Here is a 14,611-nt window from a genome sequence, read left to right on the forward strand (position 1 = left end):
CTTTTAATAATAAAAATAATAAAAAAGAAAAAGAAAGAAATAGGTTTCATTATAATAAACTAAAACGTAAAATCTAGTCAACATTGATATTTTAATTGTCAAAGTGAAATTTTCACTGTCCACTTAAACGTAAAAAAATGTCAAAATGATATTTTAATTGTCAAAGTGAAATTTTCACCATCCCATCTGAAATTAAAAAATGTGAAAATGATATGATAAAATATCAAAATTGATATTTTAATTGTTGGACGACTTTTGTCACTGAAAAATGTTAATTTGATAGCTGTTATTATCAATTTTTTTTTTCGGTGTAGAAATTCAATAACCTGTACTAACACCTTTCAACTACACTCTGCCTAAGGATACTATTCTACTTTTACCTATTTCAACACTATTCTATGTTCATTTTCACTGTACCAAAAGCCAAACAAAGCACCTCTCTGCTGTCAGTTTTAAACGCTTTATTATTTTTCGAAACCAGCTGCTGCGCTAATACCCTTGTGAATCCACTTTAAATCAACAAATCACACCAACGAACACGATTCTAAACTAGTCAAGTCCGCCTCTCTTTTCATAGAGAGGAGAGGACAGTTAAAACTGAGTAAAACTGAAGCACTTCTACTTCTCCGAACTCATTGATAATACGCCAAATGACTTTTCATCAACATCACGACCACTAATCCGCCCCTATATCTCCTCGTCTTAAATAGAAACGACGATGACGACGGACGACTCTACTATCCCCATATGGCACCACCACCGCTACATGCATGCATTCAAAAGTGCTTTAAATTGTACCAAACATACATGCATTTGACTCCAACCGTATGTGGTGCCTTGACGCGCTTTAAAAACTCTCTTTCTCTCTTTCTGTCTCACTATGGTGCAATCATGATGCCTTTTGTGCAGATGCCCAAACAATTTAATGACCTAATTTTGACTTAATGCTATGTTCTCTGCCAGCAAAACACCGCCAATAGAGTGAGAACTACGATTTTGACCCAAAAGACCGACCGAAACCAACCAACTCTTGAAGAGTGTTGGTAACTACCTCTTCTACTCTCCCTCTCTCTGAACCCATCTCCTTTGGTCTCTGGCTATGACCTACCTAACCATAATAGCTTCATTTAAATTCATGGAAACCTTGAAAGTTCTATGTTTGTTCGCTGCTGAAGCTGATTCTGATGCTTTCACTGGTTTCACTGCTATGCAATGGTGGGGGCTATAAAATGGAGCGAACAGAGTGCGGTATATGGATGATGTTTTCTGGTAAAGCCGGGGCTGGCCACCACCGTCGTCGCCGCCGCCATTTTGATAACAAAAGAAAAGAAAGAGTATGCCAATGCTCTTATATGAGTTGGAGGGGCTCCATCTTCGTTCTACTGGCCTATTTGTGCGTTTTGTGGCTTTTCCACTTAAAAAACATAACTTTATATTTCGAAATCGATATCTTAAATATTCCTCATCCTTATCATCGCCTTTACCTAACTTTATCTCTTTCTAACATCTCAAGCCCCCTACTCTCCAATATTAACCATTACCTTAAGCGTGCCACGTTGTAAGCACTTCAAATCCTTTTTTTTTTTCTTCCTCTTCTTCGACTTCTTCTAAAGTGATTCTGGATAACGGTTTTGAAATTCGGTACCTTACATATATAAGTACCTTCCATCCTTATCTCCATGCCATATCGCTTCTTAAATGGATAATTTTATTGCATACATATATTCAATGGGGGAATGGGAAAATTGCCCCGCTTATGAATATCAAATTGGCAATAACAATCCCCGCAGCATTTTTTTTTTGTCGATGGGAGTCGTCGATTCTCGATGGCAATATGGCGAGGAGGATGTGTAAAAGGATAGAGGAATGGGAAGCCCCCAAGATGGGCATTATTTTTCAAGGTGTATTTTCGTGTTCATTTTTCTTCAACAGAGATCCTTCTTTTTTGAGGAAATTTTTTTAAGGAGGTGTAGGTGTGGTTTAGCTCGTTTACAGAGCGTTGAATTTTATTTCTTCACTGCTCCTCTGGTCCTGGTATATGGATGGCGTTTAAGGTTGGTGTGTATTCTATATTCCTCTAGAGATGTTTTGGAGAACGTGAACTTAGTACACCAACCTACTTTCAGATATAGAACGCAGGACTCGGTTGCTGTGGTGTTAGATAATAGATTTACAATGGCAATTGAGTATCGTTTTGCTAAGTGGAGTTTTCGTAGAGATTAACGATAATTGAGGGAAATGTCAATTACTGGTCGATAGCTGGTACTAGATCGAAGGCGAAAGCAAATATAGGTCTCGCATTCAAGCATATAAGGATATTAGATAGTAACCAGGCAAATTATGTAGGTAGTTAAGAATTGTATGTAAATAAATATAATGTTGATGTGGAAACGTGTTCTCTCCATGAATATGGTAGGTATTCGTTGAAAATTAGGATGGAATAAGGTGAAAGGATTGGTGGATGAGTAAACTACCCGAAACAAATTGCAATAAACGCACACAAGATATAGAGGCTTTAGAAAATTATTTTCTTTTCCATTGAAAATGGTTAAGGTTTCTCAATTGCTTTATGCTATGGTCGATAGGAAACCTTATTATAAAACGGGGTTCATTAGGTTTTACAGGTATTATTGAATGATATTAGGTTAGAACATAAAAACAATTCAAAAAGGTTATGGGGAGGGTGTTTTTAAATTAAAACAATTATTTATTTTTTTTTTCTATAAAATGAACCCTCTAGAACTATAGTATTAATAGACTATTTGTAAATTTTTCAGGATTCAGGAGAAGTATACATACTTACATTCTACTTTCTTTAAATTTCACGAATTTTTTCTCCTCATTGGATAATACTGTCGAGATTTAAATTTAATGAGCTTTTAAAGGTATCAAGAAGTTGGAGTTTCATATTCGAAGAACGTGGCTGTGAATCAAAAAGATGAACTGTCATCAACAAGTGAGAAGTTTCAGAAATTAGATCATTTAGATGGATGGAGGAATAATTAAGCTTTGATGTATACCAACATTTATTTTTGCTACAGTCCAGACAAAATGGCCATAAAAAAGTGGAAACCCAGAATTATATAATTTGCATAGACCTGAAAATTGTTACAGAGCATTGATATATCGATTAAAGTAAAATTTGAAAAATCCCCCAAAAACCCCAAGTGTACAAAATAAGTCCAAAATGTTGGTTTTTCATATATACAGAACTTTTAAACGAGTAATGCTATAAAAAAAAATTATAGATATGCAAGATTTGTAGGTTTTGAAATTTCTCAACTTTTTTTCTAACGGCCAAACGTTTAGAAAATATCGCGGTTTAAAATGCTTATTTTTTCTCGGTTCGCAAAATGAATGAATCTTTTATAGTTTTTTTTTTTTTTAAAGGTCCTACAACCTACACGAATTGGTCTTTACAGAAATTACTTCTTAAAACAAGATCTTACTCTAACGAGCAAGCTCGCTTTATTTTTATAATACAAGCATTACCATATCGAGCCCTTTCCGCCATAAAATGTTGTAAACAACATGGAGCTTACCTTCTACGTTGTTCTTAGACGTATTGAAGACGATGGGGATGTGAATGTTTTTTTGAGCAATTGCTGATAGGCCTGGTAAAAAGATTTTATATTTTTCGTTCAATATAAACATAGGTAATGTTATCCATAATAAAAAAAATATTAACTTTTTTTATTTTTGAATTTCTCGTAAACGACAGCAGATTTCGACAAAAAAATTTATACAGAAACGTTTAAACATAAGTTAAATATAAATTTTTAAAACTTTTCAAAGAACACATTTTTGGATTTTTTAAAAATATTTCAAAATTGCTTGTTGAAAAATCAATTCTTTGAAATTTATCGAAATTTTGTTTTTTATGTGTTTAATAATATTTTAAAAATAATATCTTAAAAAAAGCATACCAACTTTTTTTTGAAAAATGTTAGAAAATTTTTATATACCTATGTATAAAAAAATTATTTTGTACCTATATATAAATCAAACGATTTTCGGTTTTTTTTCTAAAAATAACTTTTTATTCAAGAAATCAAATGGCATACTTGTTTTTGTGAAAAGATCAATTAGAACGGTGTTTAATTAATTATAAAAACAGATTTAATTTTGTTTACACTACTGCTTATGAAATTCCTTACAAATATCAAATTTTAAATTTTTCCTAATTTTATTCACTCGTGTCAAAATTTGAAAGCGATTGGCAAAGAACTTTTCGAGATTTGCTATTAAATGCAAAGAAACATGAGATATACCAAATACGTTGATTTCAACTTAAGATATCTCGAAGAAGAAATGAGATATTTAAAAGATTTGAACGGATTTAGAAAGACAAGATTTAGTTCTTTTAGAAACCGTTACTAATTTATTTATAACAAATGACCAAACGCTAAGAAATAAGCTCGAAAACTAGTAAAAAGCGGTATTTTCGATTTTCTAACGGGATTATCTCAAAAACGTGATGTGATAGAATTTATTTGACTTCGGATTCGAGCTCAGCACCTACGAATCCTATAGAAAAGTATACCTTGGTTTCTGTAACAAAAAAAAAATTTAATTTTGTTGACCAGTGTTACCATTCTGCTATTCATCGGAGGGAATCCAAACTCACGTCGGTAATATCGGTAATGTTGTTCGGTATTCCACTAATAAATAAACAATTATCGAAAGGGGTCACTGTGGCATATGTGTAACACTTTGTTTAGATATTTAAAATAGCAGCACAATTTTCAATAGGAGAAATTTGTTAAAATCGAAAATTTAAGTTTCTAAATTAAAAATAGTTTCATAAAGTTTTTTAATACTTTGAACCGGTTACCAAATTGATTGCTTTGAAAAAAAAAGTGTTAACAACATTGGTGAAAAAATATTGTCTGATGCTGCGAATGATAGGGTGCTTTCATAATTGCATGGTTGCTTTGTTTACATGCGGTCATTTGCGATCAGACCAATGTCAGAAAAACCATTTGCGCATGTATTTTACTTTGAATTTATGAACTATTTTTCTGAATTGGGTCTTTTGTCAAAAGTTTGAAGTTTCAATTCAGCCTCTTCTCCAAAATAAACCAATTCCACCCTTTAAGAAAAAAATAATTTTTTTAAACATTTCTCCAAATGTTTACAAATTTATTATATGCAAGAAATTTGCCGCTATTTTTGTTATTTTGACTTGAATTTTGAATTTCCATTCAAAATTTTGATAGAATTGAGAAATAAAGGAAAGCTGTATAATTTTTACGTCATGTTCCTTCTTTTTTCATGTTTAAATTCATTGCGCATGGGAATTTTTTCATTTGCACATTTGCGCTGTAAATATTTGCGTTTTACATTTATGAACACCTGACATTTGTCATTTGCATTAATGAAAGCTATGCATTCGTCAGGCTTGCGCAACCATGCATTTATGAAAGCACCCATAATTCTAACCCGTATTAACATACTTACACGCTCATCTCATCGCATTCGAGAAACAACATCAATGTTTTCTCTACATGCGATAGGGCCACAAGGCGATAGTGCGGCAGTTGACTAATAGCTATCTTCTAAGACCTTATGAAGAAAAAAAAAACCAATAAACATATTCCCTATTGATAAAATATATTATACGTTTTTTTTATTCACAAACAAAAAAATGATTTCTTTACACAAACATTACAAGATTTCATTTTCATCTTATTATTTTTGTTTTTCAATTTATAAGTTTTCCCTTCATTGGTTTACCACGTGTACTTTTACACTATACACTAATTTCTATTTTTTTTTTTATTTTTTCGTAGTAAAAAAAAAAACATACTTTTCATTACAAATCACTTCAAAGATGACTTTTGTGTTATATTAAATGGTAATAATATTAATACCTACATTTATTTACATTTACATAAATATTTGATTTTTTTTTCATATCCGTTGACATAACAAATAGAATACTTTTTTTTTGTTTTTTTTTTTCTGTATTGGTATTAAATAAAGAATTATCTACAAGATTGGTTTATATTGATGAAATAATTATATTTTTTATGTTTTTAAGCTACGAATTTAAATTCGTATAATATTTTGATTTTTCACCAACACGGAATAGGAACATACAAAAAATTATAGAATAGAAAAAATTTAAACTGTGTGCATTTAAGGATTAAGAAGCGTTGAAATGAACAATTATGTTTAAAACCTCACATATTTACCTTATACAATAATACTATATAAGCTATGGAAGTGCTCATAAAAAAATATAATTTATAAAAAAATTAAATTTAATAATTTATTTCGATTCAAAAACAAAAAATTAATAATTTTGTTTTCAAAGAATTATTGTTTTTATATAAAACTATCAACGCTTGGTAATATGCTAACTAGATTAAATATTGAATTAAGTATTTTATAGTCATATTTATTAGTTATGCTTATTTCTACAATCTTATTTCTTATATATAAAAAATTAAACTGTTGAAAATTAAATTAAAAAAAAAGAAAATAAACACAAAACGCAAGTCTCTGGCTCAGGTTCAGAAAATACTCAATTATGATTTCGCCAATTGTGTGCTTTTTTTTATTGCATTTTGGAAACTTCGAATTTAGTATTGATGATTTCTTCGTCTGAGTCAAGGACTGGCAGCGCAGGTTCGGACATCGATGATGGGATATTTTCTTCTACCCATCGCAGGTCATCTTCTTCGGTTGTCGTTGCTTTTGGAGACAAAGCCTTTGGTCCATTGGCATGGGCACCTCGCATTTTCACGCCATATGCATCCGCCACAAATTGGTCTTCTTCTTCTACAAGAAAAGAAATGTTAATAAATGAAAGCAATTAAAATTGTTTTAAATCTTACCATCATCATCTTCATCTTCTGGATTGTCCAGAAGTGGAGTAAAGGCATATCTTTGATTATTATTTGTGGGCCTCCACAAAATCATAATCACAAGAAGAAGCACTGAGAAGAGGACATGCCAAAAGGCAAAATCCACCCAAATTTCTCGCCAACCCTAAAAGCAATAAAAAAAAACCCATAAAAGGATCAGTCAAACGAATTTAGATGCAATATTCTTACTGGAGAACAATTTTCTGTCCTGCGTATCCGGATTGAATACAACATGAAGATGACCGATGCTATCACCGAGAAGATCAAAGTGTTGGTAAAATGTCTATACAGAGAGAGCTTCACCATGTTTCTGGAAAAAAAATGTGAACAATTCGATTAAATTACATTTTCTTTAAATTTTTTAACAAACCTTCTTAATCGCAATGTTCTTGTTGTTTGTACAAGTGATGTAAAGATCCACCAACAAATTCCAGAATCCAATACCGCCAATGGTATACTTGCAACTAAAAGTTCATGTCTTTGATCGTTCTTTGTGCGCATTACTCGAAGATAACTTTCAACACAAGCCAAAATGAAATAGAGAGCACCAGTACCAACAACACGATGGAGCATTGGTCCTAATCGTGGTCTAAAATACAAAAAATATAACTATTTTTTCATCCATGTCTTTAAGATTGATTGATTCTTCAACTTACTTAACAATTCCAAAACCAAGCGACATAATAATAACCAACATTCTAGCTAGTGTACGTTTTGCACATGATACAATTTCAGCTGCTAATTCGGCACCTTGAACTGATATACCCGTCGAATTAACAGATTGATATTCAGCATAGAATACAGCTTTTTCCATCATTCCCAAGAGTATGACACCACCAATCCAGAATTGAATTCGTAGGAGATCACGCCATTGTAAGAATGATACAATGAGCCAGCTGATGCCGTAGACGACATAAACTAGACACATTGTTCCATAAAACTGTTGGTAATTTTAATTTTATACATTTGAATTTTGTATTTAATTTAAAAATCTTACTGGTAAAAGAGGCCATTCAATGGCTGACAGATATCCTTGGGGTCCTGGAAGTTCAATGTGTACTGGTGCCGCAAAGTCAACATTTTTTACTGGTTCAATTGTAAGCGCGAATTCATAGATACCATCTTTTGTGATAGTAAATACAGGATTATCGGCTTTCTGGAAAATAAAAATTACAAAATTAATTCTTTTTAAGTACTTTTTTCAGTACAAAATAGTTAAAACAAAAAATGCAATTGACAAACAATCTAATTTATAAAAAAAAAAAATATATTAAATTAATAGGGAAAAACAAATCTCCTCGTTCAAAACGAGTATATTTCTATATTCCAATCATGTTCTTTCAGTGCTAACATTATGTAATTTTTTCGCTCTTAAAGCCTAGTACGCAGCTGAAGCGAAACAAAATTTTCCATACAAAATTTCACTAACGAAATGTTGAACGAAATTAAATTTGTTTTGTTTTTGCTTTAAAAGTTATTTTCGGATGTTTTTTCTTGAATTTTTTGATTTGTATTTTTATTATTTCTACTTTGCTACATATAATACCCAGTGTTATTTTTTCTTTTATATGTTAGCTGTTGACTTTGGAGACTTCAAAATTTTTCGTTTCGCTTCAGCTGCGAACTTTATTTTCAGACTTATTTCTCATTTATAATTATTGATTTTGTTATTTTTACTTAAGAGTGCAATATAAATGTAACAAGTGTAAGTTTACTATTGGTTTTTGATGTAAGACAACAGATTTGTAACCTATTTATTAATGTTAATTAAGATTCTTTTGTCAACACCTGATGATGTTCATGGACATGAATGAAACGTCGGTCGTGACGAAAATATATCGTTTCATAACATATAAAATCAAAACAAGGTTTTTTAGGGTAAAATAACAAATAATAATAGAGACGTTTGTTCATAAAATAAACAAACAACAAAATATCTGTTATTCGAGTAAATGTGTTTATTTTTGTTCTGAAAAAACCCTGTTTTGTTGAGTTCAAATTGCAATTTTTCGTTCTAAGCTAATAAACTTTCCAGTAATCTTGATTCTTGATAGCCTTAATTTGAGTTTAGGATTCTGGGACAATAAATACAACAAAATTCAAACAGGAAACTTTCTCTTATTAAACTCTGGCCAGACTTTTGTAAATACGAGGGCAGTCCCAGAAGTACCCGACCTGACAAACATATGGCGCTTTTTGTTTGAAAGAATGACTATGGTAGAGAGTTCCAACTTTAGAAAGCTTAAGTTTAAAGTTTGACGACCCTACGTTGTTCAGTACTTGTTTGGCAGCGATTAATAGTGAACCCCCTCAGTAAATTTGCAAAAATTGAAAAATTTGGTGAACCAATACTTTCATTTGAAAGGCCTCAGTCCAAACAACATCAACGCGGAACTAGATTCTGTTCTGGGGGAGTCTGCTCCTTAGTTTACAACAGTAAAATATGGGTGGCAGAGTTTAAACGAGGTCGTACGAGCTCCCAAGACGAATACCGCAGTGGTCGACCAAATGAGGTGACCACGCCAGAAATGGTGAAAAAATCCACAAAATGGCATTGGGTGACAGTGGACTGAAAGTGCGCGAGAGATCAGACATGGTAGGCATTTCAAAAAGTGCCGTACATCGCATATTGACTGAAAATTTGGACATGATAAAGCTGTGCGCAAGATGGTTGCCGCGATTTCTCAAAATCGAACAAAAACAGCGTCGTGAGGATCTTGCAATCGAGTTCTTGGCGAAGTTGTTAATGTTCCAATTGCTTCATCAGGCATCATATTCACCAGATTTTGGCCCCTCGAATTATTTTCTGTTTCCAAACTTGAAAAAATGGGTCGGTGGTAAGAAATTTGCGAAAAATGAAGAGGTGAGACGGCTTTTTTGAGGAGCTCGACGATTTTCACTATAAAAAGGGTATCGAAGCTATTAAACATCGCTGGGAAAGGTGTATCCAGCTAAAATAAGACTATGTAGAGAGACAAAGATAATTTTTCCCAATTGTTGCTCGTTTTCTTTATTAGGTCGGGTACTTTTGGGACCACCCTCGTACTTTTGCAAAAACTCCACAAAATAGGTATTTTGTAAAATTCAGTGGCACTTATTCGCGATTTAAGTCTTTCAGATCATTTCACAGAAGTTAAATTTTTTAAATATAAATGGAGTGATATCAAAGATGTAAAATTTGAGAAAAATAGTCGCTCTTTCTTTCTCAACATTTATCTGTTCTTTCTCGACTTTATCAGGAGTTTAAGATTTATCAATTTGTTGGAGAATCGAACTGCTAAAAATAACTGTTTATTTATAACCATTCCTAAAAGGCTTTAATGTAAAACTGGATACACAATCTTTTCAACTGTTTCAAACACGCAAAAGGTTTCAGAAAAGAGATGTAACTTTGCATCATTTTTCTTTTACATGTTACATGCACAAAAAATCATAGCTTTGTTGATAGCAGCAACTTCGAGGTAGTCATGGAGTTGAACTACATATCTTCTGAAAAATCAATTACGCAAATGATTCCAAATTAGGGCGGATAACGAAGAGTAATTACTGTGTCAAAGTGCTCAAATACGGAATTTTCATTGTAATAGCTAATAAAAATTGCATTGCTTATCAAAATTAAACTCTGCGTTTACAATTTTCATTTTTATTAATATCTTTGGCTCGCTCAAAATATACATAGAAAGAAATCGAAGAAATTTGGATTTTTAGAGATTTTTGAAATGGGTTGGGGTCAAAATTCTGCCGGGGTCAAAATTCTTTTGTCAAAATTCTGCTTTCAAAATTCTGCTTTACAAAATTCTGCTTTCAAAATTCTGCTTTTCAAAATTTCAAAATTCTGTTTTTCAAAATTCTGCTTTTCATAATTCTGTTTTTCAAAATTCTGCAAAAAATTAAAAAACGGTTTAGAAAATGTTAAAAAGCGCGCGCTTTTTAACATTTTCCAAACCGTTTTTTATTTTTTGCAGAATTCTGTAAAATCATCTTCTTGAAAAATTATCTGCTTATTTGAAAAAATTAGGAAAAGGTTTTTAATACTAAACATTTCCGAAAATAATTCAAAATTTTTTAAAAGGAATATTTTGTATCAAACAACCGATAGGTTCCAATAAGTTATTTTAAAAAATATTTGCGACACTCAAACAAAAAAATTTAGGAAAGTACCAATGTTAAATTACATTAATGAGGTGTATTTTTCTTTAGTCAGCGCATATGCTATAAAAAAAAAAAAACAGAATTGGCAGAATTTTTTTGTTCAAGAATAATGCTGGCAGAATTTTGAAAAGCAGAATTTTAAAAAGCAGAACTTTGAAAACCAGAATAGAAAAAAAGCAGAATTTTGAAAAACAGAATTTTCGTTAAAAAAGCAGAATTTTGAAGCCAGAATTTTGACCCGATCCCTTTTGAAATATATGTATGTTTTTTTTAATTGCTCCGTTTGGATTAAAAAAAAATACTTTTGAGGGCCGGTTATAGCGATCTAGAAAATGAATCAGAAAAATTTTCAAACAGATATTTTGTGATGTTTTAGTTCGATTTGAAACACAAATGCTATACCAATCGATTATAAATGACTCAAAGAATTTTTTTCGAAAAGAAAATTTACAATGGAACAATTATTTTTTGTTTAAATTGTATTTATTTGTTTTCCTGATGCAAATTCATTTTTCGTGCTAGCTGATTGACATTTGAACCAAAATGAAACAAATCGTTCCCCTGAAGTATTTCAAATTTTTCCTGTTCCACTGCGTACGAACATTTTTTTCGTGTGTATTTCAATCAGGAAAAGAAGAGAGTAGGTAGATTTTGTGTTTTAACTGACATAAGTTTTCCTGATCGCTATAAACGAGCATCAGGAAAAAATATTCAATTTCAGTTTGTTTTTTTTTTTTTTTTGTGATACATTTTCCTGGATCACTTGAACTGGCGCTTTAGGCTTTTTCGTGAAAGATAATTCAAAAAAAAACTTTTAAGCTTATATTTGTTGAAATTGAACACCATATTAATAAACCTTAGACTTTAATACAACTTTTGACCACTATTGCATTGCAAAATTAGAGTACTTTTTTTCGCCCACACAAAAGTGACCCACCCTATTACTTACCCTATTCTTATAGCATTACCAGTTTTAGTGGTTTGGCAAAACGATTGGTTTCAAACATCCTAATCGGAAGAGCACATCGTATGACTCAAAAATTGTATTCGATGTCACTTATAAGTGAAGAGAGTGACAGTATCAAAAAGGTATATTCTGGCACTCATTGGGTTATTGCTCTAGGCTGCTTAAGCTTTTCATTTTTTATATGCAACGTACTTATGTTTTCGAAAAAAAGCAAATAAATATACATACCTACCTACTATCTGACGTTAATTGAAATATTTGCTATCAGTTGTCTAACTTTATCAAGATTGTGCTATATAATTGCTTATAACAAAAGAAAAGGTGACGACTTAACTTCAAACAATTACTAATGCGCTGTGCGCTCATCGCTAACATATGTTGCGCACCTACATAAACACAATAAATATGTTCTTATACAAACAAAAATTCATTCTATTCTTATAACCAAATGATTATTAACTATTCTAATGATTCAACATACCTACTTCATTGAAAATTAAACAAACAAAAAAAAATAACAAAAAACAACTCACGGCTCCAATCTGTTGTGTTGGTTTGTTTTTCTTCACAGTAGCCATCGTGGTTTTCTCTTCCTGTGGTGCTACTGCACTGCCAATTGACGACGATGCCTCCGAAGCAAAACGGAATTCTGGCAAAATAATATGTCCACCAGATTGACAAGGTTGCGTTGTTGGCTCGGATCGAATTTGCATTGTTTCATTTTGCAAAGCCAGTCGATATTGTCTTTGCTCATACTGTTTAATCGAAAAGAAGGTTATTTATTTGTCAATAAATCAAATTCTCTACAAAAACTTACAGAATTCAATTCATCAAGGAGACACAAATGCTCCGACAGAGTCCAGAAAATTGTGACTTCAGCATCGGGATCTTTTGAGTCACAGGTAACTGAAGGGGAAAGAAGGGAAGGCAGATAAAAGTTAATAAAACAAATCTCCATAGAAATAAAAACAAAAAAAAAAAAAAAACAATTTACTTTGTAAGAAAATTTTCGAGCCGGCGAATAGTGTCTTCTCAACTTTGGCGACATTGGATTGCTAAAATAGGAAACATAAAACTTCGATTAATATCATTTCTATCTGATAAAAAACAACTAAATTAATGATAAGAATTTGATGACTTGGAATCGATAAGAATGCTTAAAATTCGGGTGAAAATTTTTTTGTGTTAAATGGCTATGGCAAAAGATCTGCGCATACAATTTAAAGAATGCAATTTAAGGAAATTTGAGGATTTAAGGAATTCAAACTTACAGGTGTTAAAACAATATCAGATTTTCCTTGTTCAGATTTGCCATTTACATAGCATAAAATTGATGAAATTATAAGAAATTGAATAATTTTCCACTTGGGCATTTTGTTTAACAAAAAATTTCTTAACTTCGTTGAATATTTTTTTTTTCTTCTCTTCTCAACTCAACAACCACACAATTTTTAGTTTGACAGTTGTGAGGAAATATGTTTCGAGAGAGAAAGAGATAAATAGAGGAGTGGTTAAGTGATGCCAAAATTATTAAAGAGATTTATTAAGCAGGTCAAACATCGGATGAAATTAGGTGTGTTTTTTATTACCACCGGTCTTAACTGGACAAAAAAAACGCAGTCTGGGCTAAGAATTTACATGTTAAATACAACAACACCTTAGCCCCTTGGGCTTAGCTGTTAAGCCCGGAGATTTCTCTGGGCTTAACTTTTTGAAGAGTTTTAAATCAGTGCTACCAAACCATAAATTGTTTAGAATTTGTTTAGAAACGTCAAAACTGACGTTTGAAATGACAAATTAAAATTAAAAAAAAAAACTAAAAAAAAAAATTTAATTTTTTTAAACAGAAAACAAAATCTTTGTTGTGTTCGTGATTTTTTTTATTGTGATTTGTGAATTTGAAATTACATAGCAGTGATAAGAGAACTTTTCACTTCGCACGATGACCAAGTTGAAGCTGTGTTTAGCTACGCCATGGCTTCGCACGAATCTAAATCGTTAGCAGCAATGAGAATGTTGTTGGTTGGTGGGACACTGACAACGATGTAACCAATCATAGCTCTGTCCTTCATGAGTTCTACGCTCGTGAGTGCAACAATCCAGTCACCGTCGACACATCCTTAACTGGACGAATAGCTTACGTCTGCATCCAACTGGAAGTTAAAGACAGCAAGTTCGGCGGTATGTTTACCCCCATATTCAGGTACAGTGTTATCAAACAGAAGTTTTCGGATTAAGATTCCTCCATTTCCATTTGATATTTTTTCAGAGACAGCTCAGATGAGCTTGGTATGAGTTATATTACTTACTCTATTGTTGCAAAGAAGCTGAATCTCGGTGAAAACATGTGCTGGTTTGGAACCTGATTTCAGGAGAATAAGGTCAATGCACTTTTAGATGAAGAAAGCAGTGTGTCAATGAAAATTTTGGCATTTTAAGCTTCAATTTTCCAATTAGTGTACTTTTGTTGCCGGTCACAGCAAAAAATACTGTCCAATGTCGCAGTAGCTTTCTAAAAACATCGTACAAGAAAGACACTGGAAAAACTATACGGGTCCACAAAGAGTGATTCGCTAATCTTTTATTCTCTGTACGACACCCACAATGAGTCTGGAGGTGA

General features: G+C 32.0%; 1 protein-coding gene across 1 annotated transcript; it reads right to left on the bottom strand.

Moving 5' to 3' along the window:
• Positions 1-6,237: 6,237 nt before the first annotated feature.
• On the bottom strand, positions 6,238-13,455 carry LOC129906301 (transmembrane protein 87A). The gene is made up of 10 exons (XM_055982001.1): positions 13,263-13,455; positions 12,986-13,046; positions 12,809-12,897; positions 12,525-12,746; positions 7,870-8,028; positions 7,529-7,812; positions 7,243-7,461; positions 7,062-7,182; positions 6,843-6,996; positions 6,238-6,786 (listed from the first exon to the last, which is right to left on the bottom strand). Exons 1-10 carry the CDS (start codon positions 13,362-13,364, stop codon positions 6,563-6,565), a joined length of 1,635 nt encoding a protein of 544 aa, XP_055837976.1. The 5' UTR covers positions 13,365-13,455; the 3' UTR covers positions 6,238-6,562.
• Positions 13,456-14,611: the final 1,156 nt, after the last annotated feature.

This window comes from Episyrphus balteatus, chromosome 1, assembly GCF_945859705.1.
Source record: "Episyrphus balteatus chromosome 1, idEpiBalt1.1, whole genome shotgun sequence".
Lineage (NCBI taxonomy): Eukaryota > Metazoa > Arthropoda > Insecta > Diptera > Syrphidae > Episyrphus > Episyrphus balteatus.